Raw genomic sequence first — 21,255 nt, forward strand, 5'->3', positions numbered from 1 at the left:
CGCCGACCGATCGTACAAAAATAACTCGCCGACGGACGACGGCCGGACGACACGTGCGCGTCCGGCGCGAGATACGCCGCGCGACACGTCGGCGTCCCGGGAACACGTACAGAGATTTATCATTTATATTTATAGTATTACCGTACTCTAACGACTACATAAAGCATTACGTTTGTGCTTCGGTGCGAGCAGCGCGCGGCGCGCGGCCGACGTTCGGGCGACTACGACTAAAATAAAGTTACACTTTGGTTTGATGCGACGGTTGCTCCTACACAAATAATAATACTTACAAAAGAATACTGCTCGCGAGCCGCGAGTCGGCCTCGGCCGCGACCCCGCACTTTCGGTGCCCGACCGCGTTCGGGGCACGCGGAGAGCGACCGACAGAACCGTTAGAACAACGTAAATTCGTAAAACACAACGTAACAAACCGCGCGTGCGAAAACAAAACGTACGAAGGGACCGCGCGTGAGTATTGGCGAACATTACGCACTAAATAAAACGTTACACAACGAAGGACTAGAAGATCGGGGCCGCTCCTCCTTGGAGCGGCGGCGAGCGGCGGCGGGCGGCGGCGGGCGGCGGCCGGGCTCAGGGCAGCGGCGCGGGGCAGGGCTCGAAGTCGCCGTTCACGAACGAGAAGCCGCGGAACTCCTCCTGGTTGATGGCGCGCACCACGTCGGGCGGCACGGGCGTCAGCACGGGCTCCTCCTTGGTGAACTCGGCGTCGAAGTTGGCGGCCTCGCGGCGCGACTTCTGCAAGGCGCGGGCGTCAGGCGGGCGGGCGGGGAGGGCGGGGCGGGGATGACCGGCGCACTCACCACTTTGGGCCGGAAGGGCGGGCGCAGGCGGCGCTGCGCCAGCGCGTCCCAGTCCACGTCCTTGAAGAAGGCGTGCGCGCGGATGCCGGCGGCGCCGCCCGCCACGCCCAGGCGCCGCGCGGGGTTCTTGGTCATGAAGCCCTTGAGGATGGACACGGCGTCCTTGGACAGCCACACGGGGTACAGCACGTCGTCGTGCAGGATGGACTCGAACAGGTCGTCCTCGTTGTCGGCCTCGAAGGGCGGCTGCCCCGCCAGCATCTCGTACAGCAGCACGCCCAGCGCCCACCAGTCCACGGACGGGCCGTACTCCAGCTCCTGCAAGATCTGCGGGCCGTCGGTTAGCGGGGCGGGCGAGCCTCGGCCGCGGCGCGCGCTCGGCGACCGTTACCTCGGGCGCGATGTAGTCCGGCGTCCCGCAGAACGTGGTGGTCGTAGCGCCATCTGCAAAGTGGCCCCGGATCAGTCTTTTCTCGTTACCGCGCGCGTCGTCTACGCTACTTTCAAGCAAAGTGAAACACGTCACGGTGCCGGCTATTTTCGTAGACGAACAATGGCGAAATAATTGTTGAAAGAGTTCGCTGACGCCTTCAAATATCGTAATGACGAATTTGAATAAAATCATTTCATTAGGTTTCCCAAATTGTACTACAGGCCTGTCCAAATCTAGCAATAAAATCGTATTTAAATGAAATCTGCAACTATCGGTTTCTTAATTTCTTAACGTAAAGCGACATCTGACCGCCAAAAGATTTTCTATACCTGTATAGGTTCGTCCATATTATTAGTTAACGTAATATCAAATGCAGTACTGATTCGACCGGCTTGCAATAAGAGTAACCTTTGATTATTTAATACAAAGATCGAACACTCAGAAAAAATTCCTTCGATCCGGCCGGATTCGAACCGACGTCTTCTAGCTTATTTCATAGATTTAGACTAAAAAGTCAATTGGTACTAAAGTACCGTATAGAGATACACTAGTTCTGATAGTAGCCAAGTGATTTTGGCTCATCTTCCGATGAAACTGAATAAAAATTTAAACTCTGAAGTCTGTTATCCTTCAGAATTTTGCTATTTAACTACAGGTTGTCCTTGTGAACTTTGTTAATATAATAACATCACAACAACAACTGCAGGTTGTCGTTGTAATTATTTAAAATACTTACTTATTATTTATATTAAACACTATATTGCTTAAATAAATGTTACTAACTGACAGATATTCTAAACGGACACAGACTCTATATATAAGACTTCAAAACGATTTCGCGTAAGAATTGATTAATATGGTTAGTGACATGTTTAGTTACATCCCTATTTACTGACGACAAGTGATAACAAGTGCCAAAAGGTGAAAAAAAAAATGGCGGTTTTCTTCGTGCGAGTAACTGGGGTTAATGAGGATCCCGAAACTAAATGAACACCTGGCTCAAAGGACTTGTGTCCGAGCCAAAAATCCTAATAATAAAAGTGTTAAACCGTGGTTTTTATTTTGTGACGACTAATAGGGCATGGTATGTATGTATTAACCATAGGTCGGAAAAAGAAGCCATGCTCACAAAATAAGAGTCTTCGAAACTCACTTCTTTACCATACCTTATAAAAATGTTTTTAACTTTCATTAAACCAACAGAAACCCACGGCACCAGTCGGCTTCTATTAATTCTGGATAAGGTTTCTGTACTTTACTTTGACATAATAATATACCGAATATATTTTATTCAATTACGTAAAACTTCAAAGTGGAATATCTTCAATTCCAGACTTCTCAGAATAGTAAACGCAAAATCAAATTTGTTCAGGAATTGAAACACTATCATCATCATCATATCAGCCGGACGACGCCCACTATGGAACGAAAGTTTGTATGGGTTCGCCAATTTTCTTTTAAATGGGCATGTCGTTGTTGTCGACAGTTTTATCGATGGGTTGTGCTGCATTACAAAATGATGGACAATTGCATTATTGCCTTTCAGCTCATATTGACACTTGGCGCACAGGCATCGAAATCAATTCGGGGCGTACAGCTTTTAATACACTCTCATTGGTTTTATAAATCTTCATTTACAATCATGAAACGAAACAAACGCTCAAGCGTAAGCGAGATTCAATTCATAGGAACATATTTATCGTTTTACTCGGTGTGGGGAAAACATTGAGGAACATAATCGGGACGGCCGATTGTGGTATTTCGGCCTGCGTAAAGCGAAGCGCGCACTAACCGAGAATGCCCTCCTTGCACATGCCGAAGTCCGCGAGCTTGCAGTGCCCCTCGCAGTCGAGCAGGATGTTGTCCAGCTTGAGGTCGCGGTAGATGACGCCGTGCGAGTGCAGGAACTGCAGCGCCAGGGTCACCTCGGCCGCGTAGAACCTGCGCGAGAAGCAGGTCAGAGGCGGTGAGGGGGGTGCGAGGGGTGGAGGGGGTCGGAGGGCGCCGGCGGCGACCCACCTGGCGCGCGGCTCGTCGAACTTGCGCGCGCGCTGGATCTGGAACATGAGGTCGCCGCCGTCCACGTACTCCATGACGAAGAACAGGCGGTCGCGCGTCTGGAAGGCCGAGTGCAGCGCCGTGAGGAAGGGGTGGCGGGCGGCCAGCGCCAGCACGCGCCGCTCCGTCAGCGTGCACTCCACGTCGTCGTCCTGGATGATGGCGTCCTTCTTCAGCACCTTCACGGCGTACACCTCGTCCGTGCCCTTCTTCTCGGCCAGCATCACCTTCCCGAAGGAGCCCTTGCCCAGCACCTTGATGAAGTGGAAGTCGTCCAGCGACATCTTGCCCGGTGCGCCGCCGCAGCCCGCGCCGCCGCCGTCTCCGCCTGCAACGCCGACTCGGTGTTCGTCTCGCCCTCGGCTCGTGTCGCCGAACAGTGCGCGGCGTCTCGTCTCCGCCGCAGACGACGGACCGAGAAGCGCCAAACTGCGACTGACCGGTCGCGGTGGAACGAAACGCTTCGCACTGTTCACACGCCCGACGGTGAGATTCGAAAGCGACCCGCCACCTAAATGAGAAAAGAGTTGCCACCTTCGTAGTGCGCGAAAACGTCCTGCAGGTCGTTCCAGTGGTCGCCCCAGCCGGTGTCCGCCACGGCCACGCTCTCGCGCCGCGACTCTAAGCCTACGCCGCAGGGGACAAACAGAACGGTTACATAAAACGAAGTGCCACACGAAGCGACAAAGCGAGCCCCCACCTGAAGCGTGTATTGTGTGAAATAGGAACCTTGGCAGAATATCAACATCTCCTGCAGGTCGGTCCACTGGGAGCCCCACTGCCGGTCCGGCGCACCTATGGCGGAAACACGCACAGTGCTAATCTTAGTGAAGCGTGACACGGGGACGTAGCGCATTCCGCACGCATCGAGAAGTGGCGACGCCCTGTGATCTCTAAGTTTCCATGTAGCGGCTAGTGCGAGGTCATTACAAAACAAAACAGTAATAAATAATTGTAAGGTCATTTTCGGTATGCTGTCTTTATTAGACGATTGGTGGCGAGAACGTCGGTCCTCGCGGGAAGCGGAAACAACGAATCGAACGGTTAAACAGTAAACAAAAGCCATGCATTTTTTGAAGGGACAAAGACGAGCCTTTTTCTAAATGAGTATGAACAACAATATCGTGCAAAAAAGTAGGCTAACCCTTGTCGTCGCGCTTTTCGGGGTCCTTGTCGTCACCGGACGCCTCCGCCGTCTCCACCACGGGGTTGTACTGCTGCACACGACAACCACACGTCACTCTATAATTCTAGATTGTCGCCCCTCGACACAGTAATGTTGTAAGCGGATCGGTTCACAAGTAAAGAGAATACGCAACGACCTGGTCGTGGAAATTTTGAAACTTGATCGACCACTCGCAAAGAGTTCGACATTAGAACGTCTTTGCACTTTTACCACGTCTACTGTGTGATCTCTACCAAAGTTAAAAGTGTTCGAAATGCAATTGAGCAAAATGGCCGAATTCTATATTTCAAACCTATAAATCGTGTAAACCGTTAGGAATAGAGAGGGTTTTTATGAAAATGGTACCCGAAAAAAAAACTTGTTCCGATCCGACTGGAAACTGATATGCATTTTTCTGTAATGTGGCCGTTTCTCCTTTCGTCTCTCGGAAGTAAATCGCTGAACTTAAGTCGACTAGCGGCGAGGGCGCAGGTCAAGATCGTCACACGCCACACGTTCCAGGTCGAACGCTGATACGGGCAAATCGTACTGAACTGATTATACCTTTCCAGTGCTTTCTTTGTAATTGATGCTGATGATGAACACCCTCTTTATCGGTGGTAGCATTCATCGGCACTCATTCAATGTTGGTCCATCGAGCTGGACACCGATCAGAAAACATTTCGAGATTTATAGAACTTTTCAGAAAGGACTACGTGTAGAGTGGCGAGAGAGGTTACCCTCGGGGTCTTCTGGCGGCCGGGCGTCTTGTCGGGCGAGATACCCATTTCGCTGAGGATGTCGCCCATTATCTTGGTGTTGATGCCGCAGTTGTTCGCCACGTTCTTCTGGCACCGCTTGTGGACGTTTATGGAGCACGCTGACAAACACAAAAACGTTATTTCCTACTTGCTCGTCTGCACGTAACATATTTACCTCCAGTCGTTTGGATGTCGACAAATATTTCGATCGCCGGCTTACGACCGCGCCGAGCGCACGCCGGTTTGAGAATGGGCACTGGCAATGGGTACCTCCGCACTGCAGGCCCTGCTTGATGAGGCCGTACAGCAACGAGCCGCAGTGGTCGCAGAAGGTGAACCGCTTGTAGGAGTGCACCACGAACCGGTGCGGCACGTTCACGTTGAAGCGCTGGCCGCCGCTCACGCCCACGCCGCCCTGTTGCTGCAACGCACAGCGGCCCGTCAGTCGGCGGTTCGAAGGCCTTCGCCCGCCGCCCGCCGCCCGCCGCGCTGCCTGCTTACCTCCTCCTTCATGCCGGGGCACTTGGTCACGACGGACGAGTGGCAGCGCTTGTGGACGACGCACGTGCACACTGCGGACAAATGCAGCATTGCACTCTCGTTACGATCACGCACGCAATGGACACCGCAAGCACCGTGAACGCGATTGTACGATCGAAACCATGCCAAGTAAACACCGACGCGTGCGATGCGTGCGTAGTATGTTACAATAAATTCATTGAACGGAACATTGAAACAGTTAAAAAATATTTACCTTGACATTGGTAACCTTGTTTTCCTAGACCCCTGGAAACAGGAAACGTAAATTTAGTGGAACTGATTAACAATGATGAAATAAGTACATAGAAAAGTAGCGACAATTGCAACGCAATCCAACTAACATACATAAATAGTCAAAGTGTCAACGTGTATATCAATGGTTGATTCCAAATCACAAAATTTGCATTATGGCATGCTGATGAAAAATTTTGGTAAGTATTTATCAAATACCTTGCATACATACGTTTAAATTATTATTATTATAAATGTATACAGGGCGCAAAAAGACCCTTAACAAAAACGAGAACTACATATTGTACATGGATCTAACCAAGGCATTTGATTATGTAAATCATAACGCGCTTTTGCACAAATTGTGGGTATATGGTGTATGAGGCAATGCCCAGGAACTAATAAAATCCTACCTTAAAAATAGACTTCAGTCAACACCCATTAATAAAGTATGTCCCGTATCGAAAATTGAGAAGTTTTATGCATCATCACAGAAAATAGTAAGTCAAGGAGTACCTCAAGGTAGCGTATTGGGACCATTGCTATTCTTAATATACATAAATTACATTTCTAAATCAATTAACGACCCTATGATATTATTTGCGGATGATTTTACGTAATTTATGACAATGAAACAAATATAAATACAAGTTTGAACTCTATTATTGAATGGCTGAAATATAATGATCTAGTTATAAATCTTGACAAAACTAAAGTTATGAACTTTAATCAAAGATACAATAAACCTATGCAAACTAAGAGTTGTCTATGAAAGCAAGGAGGTCGGTGAAACAATAATAGTAAAGTTCTTAGGTTTATATTTATATAATAATCTAAAATGGCAAACACACCTAGAATATGTATGTGGTAAGATAATAAACTTCTCTTCGTTCTTATCATCGAGTATTTAACTAGAAATAAAGACGAAATGTCATTTAATTTGTTTGAAAACTATTCTGCCATATCATTACTGTGACAATTGCGCTTCGATTGACCAGCCCGAGTTGGAAACAATTGACGGGTGTCGTCAATGGGTGTCATCAACTGTTTCACTTCGACCAGTTAACTTGAGCTTTGCTATAATGGACGGAAATTGCAAAATTACATATTTAATTACCGATGAAATGTGATTCCGTGTGTTTTGTAATTAGATGTTTTACTGTTTTTTCCTCACCACCGATTAGAACAGCACGGCATTGTTAGAGATATTATCTTTATTACAATAAATACAGAATATTTTTTGGAATATACGGAGACATACACACAGGTCAGTATTTGGCCTGTCTATATTTCAGTGCAAATGAGAGTTGATATTTATAAGAGCTGAATTGCTAATGTGTTACCAGGAATATATGGCCCTTATTTTGTCTCTATTTCTGGTCATATACTCGATGTTTAGGCTATCGAAAATAGTAAATTTAAACGCTTTAGTGACCACACACCATGGTTATGTAGCAACCAACCTTAGGTATGGAATCATTTTTTGGGGAAATGCACCGCACATTGAACACATATTCAAAGCCCAAAAGAGATGTATTCGGGCTATATGCGGCTTGAAAAAAACAGATAGCTGTCAACCACATTTTAAAAATTTGACAGTACTGACACTACCATGCTTATATATATTTGAAATTTCACTTTTCGTAAAGCGTCATCTAAAATTAATTGAATTCGTCTCACGAGCCTACCATTCTCATCAACTGAAAAGTAGATCATGTAAAACTGCTTTACTTTAAAAGAGTGTAATAGTAATGGCTACGAAGGTTTACAACAAACTTCCACTTGAAATTAGGAATTGTAATGATTGTGCAGAATTTAAGAAATTAATATTTAATTACCTAAATAATATGACATTCTATAATATAGAAGATTTCTTATAAAATTTACATTTCATATTATTTATGATACACATTAAGGATAAAAAATAAATTCTTTCTCATTGTGTTTACAAAATCTGTTTTCTTCCAAACAAACATTATCATTTTTCTTAAATTTACAAGTAAACTAGGAGTTAGAAAGTACAAAACCGCAATGAATATCGAACGCACACATGATGTGACCGCGGCGGTCGCAATGCAATTTACGCACACAAACGAATGTATGTCAGCTGTACCACAGAGGGACGGACGAGATCAGATGCGAAAACAGTAATTTGTGGCACCGGTCAAGCGATGTATTAATTTAAAACTAAAAAATTAAGTGCTGATTATTTTGTTTTGTCTTAATACAATTGTAATTCAGAAAATTAGACATCAAAACCAAATGCGACGGCTACCAAAACAAGGTGCGATAAAGGGATTTGTAAAATGCTCCGAAGTCAGCAGAGATATTCAAAGCTCGCCTGGCATTTCTTTAGTTCGGTTTGTTGTATCAATGAATGCGCATTGTGTTGTCGACGTAACGTAACGTCACGTAAACCTATGTTTCGCGTTATGTCGTATTTGTGTTTTGTGTGAGTGTTGAGTGAAAAGAACTGGAGATGCCTTGGCATTCACTTAGTGCTCGAGGCTGTGACAATTTATTTTTATTTTTCAGGAAAATGCCTACTATCTGAGGCCTTGCGACTTTATGGGATTGAATATACGAGTATAGTTCAGTTCTATTCTCTATGTAGTGTAAGAAAACCCACATTTGGAAGTACAAATAGCAGCCAAAATTCTATATGACCAAATGGTATCTCGCTTAGTAAGTACATACTATGATCAATCAGAACGCGGATTGAAGACACTCACCACTCATGCACACCATTGTACGCGTTACATTGCGCGTCCTAAAACCAACCGTTTTTTAATACCTAAAAATAATTTATTTTTGCTTAATGTGCCTCAGTTTATTGTATATTTCGATTTCTTTAAAAGGGTCTTTTTACACCCGTATATATTGGTGTGGCAATGACTATTACGCACCAGATGAACTCGCGGCAGTGAGAGCAGAAAGTGGGCTGCCTCAGGAAGGTGGCCATGAACTTGTGTCCGTTGACCTGGTGCACTCGCCGGCGCATGGCCCCGCGGCGCCTGGCGAAACCCGCGCCCTCCTTGAACTCGCGGCCGCGGCTCGCGCCTGCGCCCGCGCGCACCGCCTCCGCGCCCGCTGCGAACACGCAGGCGTTAGCGCCGCCGTTGGCCAGCCACTCCCGGGCACTCATTCACAGCACTCACCTTGAGGGTTCCACTTTAGATCAACTTTCAGGTGCAGTTTGCCCTGAGGTTCCAGATCCACCTGTAGACCGAGATAACACTGTCACATGGCTGCCATACACAGTCACTTCCCGTAAACACATAGCAAACACCTGCAGTGAAGTGAACCTTACTTTATAAAAACAAAAAGTATAACCTTCTCAATAAAAAAAAAAGTCACTATTGAGTCACTTCTTTGTTTCTGTGATGCAAATAGGATGTTGTCAGGTGGCGACTGAGTAATGTCACCTTATGGGTATTAAGTCTGCTCCAGTTTCCTTGTGACCAAAGATGTAATCTTGGGAATAATCATTTCAAACTGCACAATTACAATGACGTCATAACTATAAGCTTTTAATTAATTATTGATAATGAATTAAGGTTGTTTAACAGAATCCTGATCATCAATCTATTTATACGAAGTTTGCAATTAAATCAAACCAACCCTCAATACACCCAAGGTGACGTGTGGTTACAAGAAATGTTACCTCATCATCATCCACAAGCTGCTCATATTTGGGTGTGCTGCTAGAACGTCTCTCCCACATGGTTCTGACATCAATCCTACACTACATTTGGAGATATGGCTTATCAAATATAAACACACAATTCTTCAATCTTGATACAGTATCTCAAAAATAAACAAAAATTTGTGTATCTTATCATGAGCTTAGGCTGGGTTATGATATTTGTGATTTAATTGGCAGTCTGACTTACTACTACTTACTATTTTGAGCATAGTGTGTCATGTGTGTGGAACTCACCCAAAAATCAGAGGCGTCCTTGTCACGATGCATCAGGTCATCAAAAGGAATCGTGCAATTTGCCACAAAATCGTCAGGAGGTATGGCTGCATCGTGAAACACGGTGATACCCAGACTGCAAGTTTTTTTTAACCTATTAGAACTTACTACTTCTAATGGGAATATGTAACCATACATTACTTTAGATACTTGATCACTATTAAATTCCTTGAACAGCAATACTCCATGAATAAATAAAGATATAATTATACTTTTACACAAATACATAAATTTTAAAATGATAATTATTTTCATGCACCATGTGGTGATGATGAAAACCTTAAGTTACCTGGTAACATTGTGGACTTCGTGGATGAAGGTCTCATTCCAGATGGGGTCGAAGGTCTTGGGCTTGGTGCTGGAGCGGTCCAGTTGATGCTCGTCAGCGTCGATCGACACGTACGGGTCGATAGGCTGGTCGTCTGAACACACACACGTAAACACATATAACACCAACACCCATTTTCGTAAACATGCTACGCCTATTTCTCACATAGAGTACACTCAAAACCACCACTGGTGACGCGTCATTCTGCATGAAATAGGCACGGAGAAGCCTCGCCCGCGTATTTATGTGCGAAGGAGGGCCTCACCTGGCTTCCCGAAGGTCATGTTGTGCCGTTTCTGGAAGTCGGTCGGCCGGAGTCCCGTGGCCTCGCAGACCTTCACGATCACCGTGCCGCTGAACATGGTGAACTATTGCGAGCCCGTGCCGCCTCACGATCACTTCCACACTATAGACTCACTCAAAATCATTGACGGTGCTTCATTTTAGAAAAATTAAATAAAAGACATGACAGCGACGAGTTCGGCCATGGATGGATATTTTTGCTCTATGGTCAATAATGGATTCCCCATTTCGATTGCTGAAAAAAATAAAAAGCTCGATTGGATTGTTTTTGGTACGATAGATACGTCACAGGAACGTTCATTCATGTTACAAAATCACAGCATCAGAAATCAATGTGCACGGGTCCGCTCCACCGAAACAATACATTTATGTATGATTAGTTCCCCTTGTTCTAAGGCTCTAAAGTTCACCCAGTTAGCGAAACTTATTGAAGACTTCAAAAATATGTGTTGTAGTTCATTTAGTTGTTACTAAATTCTAAACGTTTGTTATTTTGAACATAGGGGACAATGATCTTACAAAAGGGACAATAAACATATTAAATGGTTAAAATATGGGACATCTTGTACAGATAGTAGGCAATTTTCTGAAAAATTAAATTAAATTCGAAGGCTCATTTAATGTTCTACATTGAAATATTATTATGTTTAAAGTTCTATTTACAAAATTTACAATGAAAATTGATTGCTAAAAGTAAATTGGAATAAACCGAAACTCAAAATTAGTACTTAAAAGCGAAAAAATAGAAACAAAAGCGAAACGAATTCGATTGTTGCTGGAGAATTAAATAAGTCATTTTTATAAATAAATTATTTTAAAATAAATTCTGTAGACACAGTAATCACGATAAATAGCAGCTTCTGAACTGTTGTCACTTCTTTTTTTAATAAAGTTCGTAAAACTACGGTGAAAGAACCTACAACACTGTTGACAGTTTTGATGATTTTCGTACAAACGTACTGACACTGACGATAGTCGCTGTAATTTTTATATTTTTTATTCTTATAAAATGCCCTTAAAGGAAATAATAATAAACGATTAAGGGTTTGCGCTAAAGAAACGTTTGAAGACGACTTGGAACATTTTATACAGCGAAACTGAAAGAGTCGAAGTCCCAGTACAGGAGACGGGGACGCGACCGGAACGGGTAAAACATTGTCGACGATGATATTTTACACGTCCCGTCCCATTCCCGTCGCGTAGGTATAGGTAGTACTAGTAGGTACTTGAATACTATGTTTTATATTATAAGTAACGATATTAACAATAAATCCCTAGACGGGACGCGAAAAATCACGTTGCATATGCTGCGACCTTTAAACCTCGCAATTAAGTGTCCAATTAAGAATTGATGATAAAATTGTGAAAATAGGCTCTGAAGATGTTAAAATATTTGTAATTTTTTTATTAGGTGCATACCGTCCAATTTTATATAATTTATAGCCGAGACAGCCTAATGGTTCGGACCTACCTCCTGTCAAGCAGAGGGTCATTGATTCGAATCCAATCTTACTCCTCTGAATTTTTCGTGATTTTTATGCGAAATTTAATTTGAAATTTACAATGAGCTTTTCGGTAAAGGAAAACACCACGAGGAAACGTGGCACACACAGCACACATCTCTAAAACTTATTTAATGATGTGTATGAGAAAAGTATATTATAATGACGCCCTCTTAAGATATAGCTGCGCGTTCGACTTCTTCAGTATTACACTGACTAACTAACACTTCTATACGGATGTGAGACATGGACAATGAAAAACATAACAGGAAAAATAGAGGTATTCGAAATGTGGGCCTATAAAAGAATGGTGTACCTATACTTCATAAACTCAGAAAGTCACCAATGATTGAGTTCTACGATTAGTTGGACGGAAACTAAAGTTTTTGCAAACCATTAAATGGCGCAAAGTTGCGTAACTGGACCATGTTCTGACGATGATGGGAAAAGTAAAACGTATTTGAATGTATGTATAAAGAAGATCAGTGTCAACGGTACGAGTTCATCAGTGTCTGAAATTAGCATAAGCGTTACTCAAAGCTCTCTCTCACATTCTAGGACCATTTTTACTTTTAGTTTAAATTAATTCCTTACTTGCCGTAAGGAAAATATAGAACAAGAGATTGTATTGTTTGCCGATGATACTTTCTTATTATTTAAAGTTAAACCGCACCGTGTCGCTATGACAATATGAATAATATTATATTACATTATAATCCATGGTAGTGGCCCTTGCTTGCTCTTTCAGGACGTTGCTGTGGTTGCTACCTATGATATTTGAAATTAATATTGTGTATGAAAAATTTCTATTTACGAAGAGCAACCACAAGAGTTTCTTACTTATTCTTCTCAATGGAATCTGCTTACCGAACGAATAATGGTGTTTAGTCAACGTGACGATTTCTAGTGTAATATGTTTACCACTGAAATATAGATTGTTTCTTTTTGAAGTATAATTACTAGTGATTGTGCTAAATGATCTTTCATAAGCTGCTGAAATAATAGGGTCATTAAGAATTTCTCCAACAACTGAACTTTATTTTGCTTATCCACCCATCAAGAAAGTGGGCTCCTATTATTTACGGCACAAAACTTTTACTCCAAAATTCTTACTTAAATTTATAAGTTTTTAATTAATAATTTAATAATTAGTCACTAAACATTGGTTGATGTAATTTTCTAAATGTATTTAGCTTATTTTCACTAAGTTGCATAATAGAGTATAGTATCTTCAACTTTCGTCTGGTATCGAATGTGGAAAAATATAGGAAAAACATCGGAAAAATATCTGAAAAATATCTGAAAAATTAAATTAAAATGGAAATTTCTCAATGGACCAGCACAAAGTTTCCACTCAGAAGAATGACTTAGGCTTTATTCATTGAAGTCTTGCATTTGCTTCCAGCGGAAGTGATCTGAATTCGCTAGTTATTCTTTAATTAACATTCTTAAATTAACATTTACATTTAGGGATTTTATTTTTCTTCTTGACTTATTAGCACTACACATAGAGCATATGCTCTAAGGTGCTTGTGCATCGGGAATGAAAATGTTTCTCATTAATTGGTAAGAAATATTATACCTATTATATATATTATATAATATTATCCCTTCCTCTCCTTTCCATCAGCGGACCACCCGTGCCGGACTGCGTTGCCACAGTTGGACGGTCAGTTCAATACCGTCCCGCACTAAAAAGTTTGGCAATTCGTTTTTATGCCGAACCATCAAATTGTGGAACCAACTCCCGGCGCATGTATTCCCTGCCCTCTATAACATCGGGTCCTTCAAACGTAGTGTGAAGAAGCATCTAACTGCCTCCGTGGCCGAACGGTTACCATGCCGGACTGCCACGCAGAGGTCCCAGGTTCGATTCCCGGGCCGAGAGAAATAGTTGTATGGCCTACAATTATATCTCTCGTGAGTTTGGATGTAATTTGTAGTTGTCTATGTGTGTGTCCATGGCACCCGCGACACAGGGTTTCCCTAGTGCGGGGCTATGTTGAGTGTGTGCGTTATTTATTTGGCCAGACCGGCAAAATGATAGTGACGGAGTGAAGATATTTGTGTTTTCCATCCGTTACTCTCATCTCTGGACTGTATTCGCACTATCCATCAGGCGCGGTGCAGTCATTTTGCCGAATCACAATAAAAAAAAACCTAAATTACAAGTCACGGTTTTTATGTTTTAACTAATAGAAAAATATTTCTTACATTGTTTTATTAAAAAAAGAAACCCTTTAATATCATAAAATTGATTTTCTAGACACTACCTCTTTAGCTGTAAATGGTGATGACTTTGATTTTTATATTCGAATATTCGTTTTATTCGGGCATCCGTTAAATTTGGTATTCGGACTTTGCAGTCGTCTCGTCTCTGCTTTCCTTACGGTGTTTAAAGATATTAGTGGCAATACATATATAATTTTGTGTTCAAATACATTATTATATCCTTTAAAAACACTTAGAACAACTTTGTACTATATTACAGATAGAATAAGCGTTAGCTTGCTTTGAACATCCAGTGGTGCAGCGGGTATCGAGCGAGCTGTCGTCCAACAAATTTTAGTTTATCATGCGTGTGAGCCCTTATGAGACGCATCAAAAGGAAAAATACACAGAACAATAAATTTTTCTTCTGTGGAAAAATACCACGTATGTACGTGACACATGTAATACACAGCCGAATATTTCTTAAATTAAGAAGTTAAATATATCCGCCTGTAACCGTGGCGAAGAAGTCAAGGGTATTAAATGAAAAGGATCGTTTTTCGAAATGTATAAATTGAAAGTAATTACTTTGCTACTCCACGAAACAAATTGCAGGTTTTTATTTTTGCGAGTAGGAAGGTTTTGATAATATTGATCAATACGAACCTCCGCAAAATAGGACCTTCATATTATTATGATCTAGTACCTATTATTACTTATTATTTGAAATTATATATTTATATTCATTGCTTTGTTATCGTAACTAAATAATAAGTTTCTAAACACTGAACATTCGAATCCATTCGTGCTTTACAACAGTACATAATAAATATTTTCAATAAATAGTTATTGTGGTAGTGAATTTAGTAATATGAACAAATTCGTAAAATTTTTTTATTTATATTCATCATTACTGTATTCTATCTATCATGATCTAAATTTGCTTCTCAGTTACTTACCGTAATGATTACCCTAATATAAAAAGACTTTGAATTCGTTTACAATACGATTAATATTTTCTAAAAATAACTGCCAATTGGTATTTCTTATTATTGTACGGACAACGGCACATCAGACTACACATTTTTGTTCGAAAATCGCCTCCATTGCAACGGAACAAGATACGTCAATGTGTAGCTTGATGTGCTGGCGACAATATCAACCAAATATTTTAGTTCTGTAATCACAAGAAGACTTTTAAGGTTTGGCAATTTTTTATATAGGATAGAAGACTTTATATTATTCGAATTATCCTAATACCAAAATGGACGAATATTGCAAGCCCTACTCGCGGGGTAGAAAGGGATACCATTCGGCATGGAAGGCTGTACCGGGTTATTAGTACTTTAATAAACAACTAATTTTGTTCCATGACTTTTGTAATTCATCAGATTTTACTTCGCAAACAAAAATAAAAATATTGAAATTGATGGCTCTGAACGGTGATAACTTCGTGCGGTAGCAAAAGAAATTAAGTGGGAGGCGTTGCTAAACAACTTACTACCAAAAACAGATCTAAAAGTTAGAAAGTGCAGCAAAAACTTAAAGGTTTACTTTTACGTAAATTTAATATGTTTTGTAAAAAGTCATGGAACATAAGTTGTTGTCTATGATGTTGAAGGTAATATTGTCCTGCAAGATTACCTATTTGTATTTTACAAATTTTAATAACCCTGTATAATTTTATATATTATATTTATATACAAATGCAATCAAACTATAAAATTTTATAGTCATTAGGTAGTACGTGTAACTAGGTGGAATGTCGTTTCCCTACCAAATTGCAGCAGTACTTCTTTTGTTCTTGTTTCATAACAAAATTTAATCATTGTTTTTTTTTCCATAAACCCAACAATTAATTTTTCACACAAAATAAACCATTGACCTCAACTGTCTCAAGTCACAGATCGAAATATAGGATCTGTGCTTCGACATAACCAGTAGCATTATAATTTTGTCACTTATTTCCAAACATGCAAATTGCATACAATACCGGTAGACGAACGGCCAATTAAGTAATACGTTCAGAGATGTGCAGTTTGAATGGATGTCAGGAAAGCTTCGGTCAATAAAATATTGCCTCTATGATTTTTTTAAACTTGCTAGCTTTTAAAAGTAGTGAAAAAAATGTCCTATTTTTTATGATGCTGATCGAAAGGGTCAGTTATAAGTGACAAAGGTAGTATCTTAATTTAAAGGAACACACTAAATTGAAATTTTGCAAACGAATTAAAAGGCTTTTTACTTTCGGCATTCGTACTTTCAAAAATGTCTGCATTATAATTTTATGGGAATTACTTTCTTGCACAGTTTATTTTTGGTGCAAGATAAAAATGATAATAATCTAGTATTTGAATGTATATATTTCTTTGGGTAAGACCTATAACACAATTAGATTCCTTTCTTTATTGAATTTTATTACACAAGAATCCTTTTGACAATGTGCACGAGTTGAAAATGCAATTGAGGCATGTTATTTCGAATATCGATAACAAGATACAAAATTCTATAGACAGCGAACCGACGAAACAAATTTTTTTTTGTTTTACACCCTTTCAATGGTGAAAAAAAAAACTTTAAAATACCGGACTTTTTTGTTCATGTGGTCGGCTCGATACTCAGACGAAAAAAGCAATTTTTTAAGTCTTTAAATGCAGTATCATTTACCTACTTTCAAAATAAAGTAATTTCTCCATGAAGCAAAATTTCTTATCTATAATATTTAAATTACTTTACCTCCTTATCCCAAAGTCGTAGGACACCCTGTATACTCATATTATACAACTTACCACCACTACTGGAGTGAAATTAAATGCAACATAGCGCTAGACGATCTAAGTCACAAGTAATAAGATTTTTCTCAGATAATTTTAAAATTGAAAGTCTCTTGTTTCAATCTGCTTTTGTTATTCAACAATAATACAAAACAGAAGGTTTCAAAGTATCGAGAGCAAATTGTATGCTCAGGGGGTCACACTGCACGATTACGATAAGAATGGACCAGGCGCCGGCGAAAACCGAAAGCTCCTTTAAAAATAAAATTATTTATTCGTAATTACAAATTCAATTACAAATTTCCATCAGGTGAGATGGAGGTCAAACGCGCACTTACATTTTTATAAAAAGAATTTAATGAAAATATCGATATCGTTCTACACCACTTTGAGCATCGACTTCAGGTGCTCCTATGGCGCGTCACACTTATGTAGCCGCTCCCCACTACTATATCTTACTACTTCTAGTAAGATCATGAAGAATAACAGGTCTAGCCTGAGGAAGTTATTTTTCAGATAGCCAGGCGTCATTTGACTAACTTAATGAGAACTGTCGGTAAACAGTTTTTTTTAAGCCAAGTGACGGAACGAATAAGTCATGTATTTAGTGCTTAGAGGATATAAAAGAAAAAATAGCCTTAGGGTCATATTCCAGAACTCTACTCAATGCTCAAGTCAGGACTTGAGTATGATTTCTAGTGCTTTAAATCATAGATAGAATCAATAGAGTTCTGGAATACGACTTAAGGTGTGGTGGTAAGCGACACGCCTGTCCAAAAAAGTTGCAGGAACATAAAAAACGTAAGACGACTTCTCCAAGGAGAAAGAATTATTATAAAAAATAATAATAATAATATTACTTTATAAAGTCACAGTTGGACTTTTTGGAAGATTTCTAGACTGAGATTCAAGCTTGTGAATAATTGTCAGTGTCGATTCTGTCGATATTCTTTTTGTTGGTCGTTTGACAAGTCTTGAAAAATTGTGGCTCTATTTTTTGCTTTTTTATGTTATTGTATTTTTTCGATCATATTGTAATAAACTAAATTGATGGATACGTCATATATTTACTGCGTAAAGTCTGTTATGTGAAGGCCATACATTCATAACTAATAGTTTTTATAGTTTAATCTACATAGTATATAATTGTGAGACTTTCCAAGATAATAAACAAAATTGTGACTGTAATGACTAGTGTAGGATCATGGAAAAATTTCCATTTTGAAAAATTAATACTTTTTAGAAAAATATTTTTCTGAATATTCTTCCACATTTGACAGTTGACAACTGTCAAAAAGTTATAGATACTGAGCAAAAACGACGGAGCCATTATGAAGACTTTATTGACCTATGATTTTTTTTGCTGTTGTACCTTCTCTATTTTAAATCTCGTTTTACTCTAACTTGCTTTTTGCTATACAATTTTATTTTCTAATTCACGATAAATAAAACTTTAAAAGATATAATCTAAACGTAGAACATAATATTTGCCTTCGAATTATAAATTTCTCAGATTTGTTTCAAACATTAACTTGATGAAAGTTTTCGAAAAATTACTCAACAGCAGTAATGACTGATTTAGTTGCTGAAATTCTTAATCGAGGCGTAAATAATATATATATAATATTTTTTTTACATGTTTAGATTGTTGACATCATAAATAAAGATATTATGATATCTACGTATTAGCTACTTTTCTCCAGACAGCTCTAGTTAACCCCACCCATTGCGCTAAACCGCTTTTCACACTCAGTTTTGGAGATACATGACTTTAAGGAGTGAAGTCTCGGAAATAATTATTGCTTGTTTAGAGCGTGAATAATGGAGCTCATTTTTTCACTTCTATTATGTTGTATAAGTGAACAAATACGAATAAAGCTTTGTTAGTTCAGTAGGTTTATTTCCATCAGAGTATGGAAAAGATTTTCATCCACTTCTATTGCCAAATTGCTATCTATAGTAGTATTCAGCTGATATTGGCCTTGTAGCCAAAGCTCAATAAAAAAAAATGTAAATGAGATATTTTGTTTGGCCTGTGAAGCAAAAATTGTATCTTTATAATTTGTGTTGTACACTTTGTTTAAAACAAATCCAATAGGATGGGTTTCTTAACAATATTAAAAAAATTGCGTCAAAAGGAGAAGGAAATGCGAATTCTTATGCTGTATCCTTTTATACATAACCCATAAAAGTTATTTGTTATGTTCGACTTATTTCCTTAGCATTTACATTCAGCGGTTTAGACAATGCTGGGAAAACGACAATCCTGAAGCGTTTCAACGGGGAGCCGATTGATACCATTTCGCCCACACTGGGCTTCAACATCAAGACGCTGGAGCACAGAGGATTCAAACTTAACATTTGGGATGTTGGTGGACAGAAATCTTTGAGGTATTTAACATGGTTAGAACGTTCATAGAATTGAGTAAAGTACAAGTGTTGATGAATCTAATACGAACGATTCTTGAAAATAGATATATTAGCTTCAAATAACATATGATTACTTGCTTTCTGTTTGCACAGATCATACTGGAAGAACTACTTCGAGAGCACAGATGGTGTGGCGTGGGTGGTGGACAGCGCGGATGCACGGCGGCTGGCTGACTGCGCCCGCGAGCTGCGCGCGCTGCTGCGCGAAGAGCGCCTAGCCGGAGCCACGCTACTTGTGCTTGCCAACAAAGCTGACCTGCCGGGTGCATTATCACTGCAGGAAATTAGAGAAGTAAAAATATATAATAGTACACAGTATGGTACTTAAGTACCACGTACATGTATGTACCATATATCGAACATAGAGATGTCATGAAAGTGATTACTGAATATTCGCCGCAGCGCCGAATGTTCGGCGTAAGATCTGTCCACATCATGCGCGACCTGTTTCATTGAACTGCATGCAGAACTCGGTGGAACTTTTTTGTTGAAAAATGATATAATCAATACATGAGTTTATGGGCCTGTTTTGATGAAGTCGCTACAGATAATATGCAAAATGATGAGGATGTGGAGAAAAGTTCTATTGCACAAGAGATAGATTTTTATTTGATAACTGTTTGCTTATATTGGATGGCATCTTTGCGAGTGGTGGTCAGCAAATGCAAAGCATTATCCAGGCCTGTCAAAATTTGCTAAGATTTATCCATCATCTCTAGGCAGTAGTGTTTAATACTATTTATAGTGAGAGGCTATTTTCAGAACCAGGAATTGTTTATGAGGAAAAGTGCAATCGTTTGTTACCAACCAATTTAAAAAAAATTTTTTTCGTTGATCACAACCTGCCACAGATTGATTTTTAGTATTAAAGGAATAATTCTTGATTAAAATACATGATACATTTTGAATAATATACGTTTCTACATTATTTGGTATTCGGTATTCTGCCAAATAGTCGTAGTATTGGGCCAAATACCAAATCTTAAAAAGTGTCAGAATGCCGAATTAGTCATGGTAGAAATCTAGTACAAAGTATCGTATTATATTTTATTCTTGTTTTAAGTGTAGCACCAACATTTTGTATTTTTTCTGTTTGGCCCAATGGTTGACTGGTAGAGAAATCCTTATGGCATTAAGTCCGCCATTTGTACATTATTGAATTGTGCTAAAAAGATTAAAAAAAAATATCAATGAGGAATGATTAACTTATGAATCATTATTATTCATTCATTATATAATTTCACTGTTCAGGCTCTAGAACTAGACAGCATAAAGACACACCATTGGCGCATTGTGCGGTGCTCTGCCGTCACAGGAGAGAATCTGCTTGAGGGCATGGACTGGATGCTTGATGACATTGCATCACGAATATTCACCCTTGACTGATCATCACTGATACTACATACCACAAATGGAATCGTAACCCAGTACTCGCAGCTTGTGTGAGAAGGTGAAGTCGTGAACTGCTGACAGTGAAATTTATTAATTCTTTAATTTGTTTCTTCCTTTCAATTGCTTATATTATTATTTTGTACTCATTTTGATGAGTCATAAGAGTATTTAAAGTTTTTAACTTGGGTACCTTATTGCAATGCAATCTATAGAATTCTTTTGTAAGACAAATGAAACTGTGATGTATATTCAAGATAAATTATTAATTAAACTATACACTAATTTTGGAATATTTATGTTTTATTATTTCATTCACCACTCGTCAAA

General features: G+C 39.8%; 2 protein-coding genes across 9 annotated transcripts; one reads left to right on the forward strand and one right to left on the reverse strand.

Moving 5' to 3' along the window:
• Positions 1–16: 16 nt before the first annotated feature.
• On the reverse strand, positions 17–19,730 carry LOC113239958 (protein kinase C). 7 transcript variants are annotated; one of them, XM_026477143.1, is made up of 18 exons: positions 19,611–19,655; positions 10,582–10,854; positions 10,278–10,410; positions 9,950–10,064; positions 9,168–9,228; positions 8,916–9,099; positions 5,993–6,024; positions 5,740–5,810; positions 5,509–5,659; positions 5,218–5,357; positions 4,457–4,529; positions 4,042–4,107; positions 3,847–3,939; positions 3,274–3,640; positions 3,047–3,195; positions 1,213–1,265; positions 936–1,148; positions 17–577 (listed from the first exon to the last, which is right to left on the reverse strand). In XM_026477143.1, the coding sequence occupies exons 2-18, from the start codon at positions 10,676–10,678 to the stop codon at positions 287–289; spliced, it is 2,289 nt and encodes a 762-aa protein (XP_026332928.1). In that variant the 5' UTR covers positions 10,679–10,854; positions 19,611–19,655; the 3' UTR covers positions 17–286. The 7 variants fall into 7 exon arrangements, with proteins under 7 accessions (XP_026332928.1, XP_026332925.1, XP_026332926.1 ...); XM_026477140.1 differs by having other exon boundaries at positions 3,847–4,107; positions 10,582–10,722; positions 19,611–19,730; XM_026477141.1 differs by having other exon boundaries at positions 3,847–4,107; positions 4,457–4,526; positions 19,611–19,656.
• On the forward strand, positions 14,711–21,190 carry LOC113239960 (ADP-ribosylation factor-like protein 2). 2 transcript variants are annotated; one of them, XM_026477148.1, is made up of 4 exons: positions 14,711–14,776; positions 19,350–19,497; positions 19,630–19,828; positions 20,788–21,190. In XM_026477148.1, the coding sequence occupies exons 1-4, from the start codon at positions 14,713–14,715 to the stop codon at positions 20,920–20,922; spliced, it is 546 nt and encodes a 181-aa protein (XP_026332933.1). In that variant the 5' UTR covers positions 14,711–14,712; the 3' UTR covers positions 20,923–21,190. The 2 variants fall into 2 exon arrangements, with proteins under 2 accessions (XP_026332933.1, XP_026332932.1); XM_026477147.1 differs by lacking the exon at positions 14,711–14,776 and adding an exon at positions 19,135–19,270 and having other exon boundaries at positions 19,342–19,497.
• The last annotated feature ends 65 nt before the right edge of the window (positions 21,191–21,255 follow it).

This window comes from Hyposmocoma kahamanoa, unplaced genomic scaffold (assembly GCF_003589595.1).
Source record: "Hyposmocoma kahamanoa isolate Upper Pololo Valley unplaced genomic scaffold, ASM358959v1 117, whole genome shotgun sequence".
NCBI classification, from domain to species: domain Eukaryota; kingdom Metazoa; phylum Arthropoda; class Insecta; order Lepidoptera; family Cosmopterigidae; genus Hyposmocoma; species Hyposmocoma kahamanoa.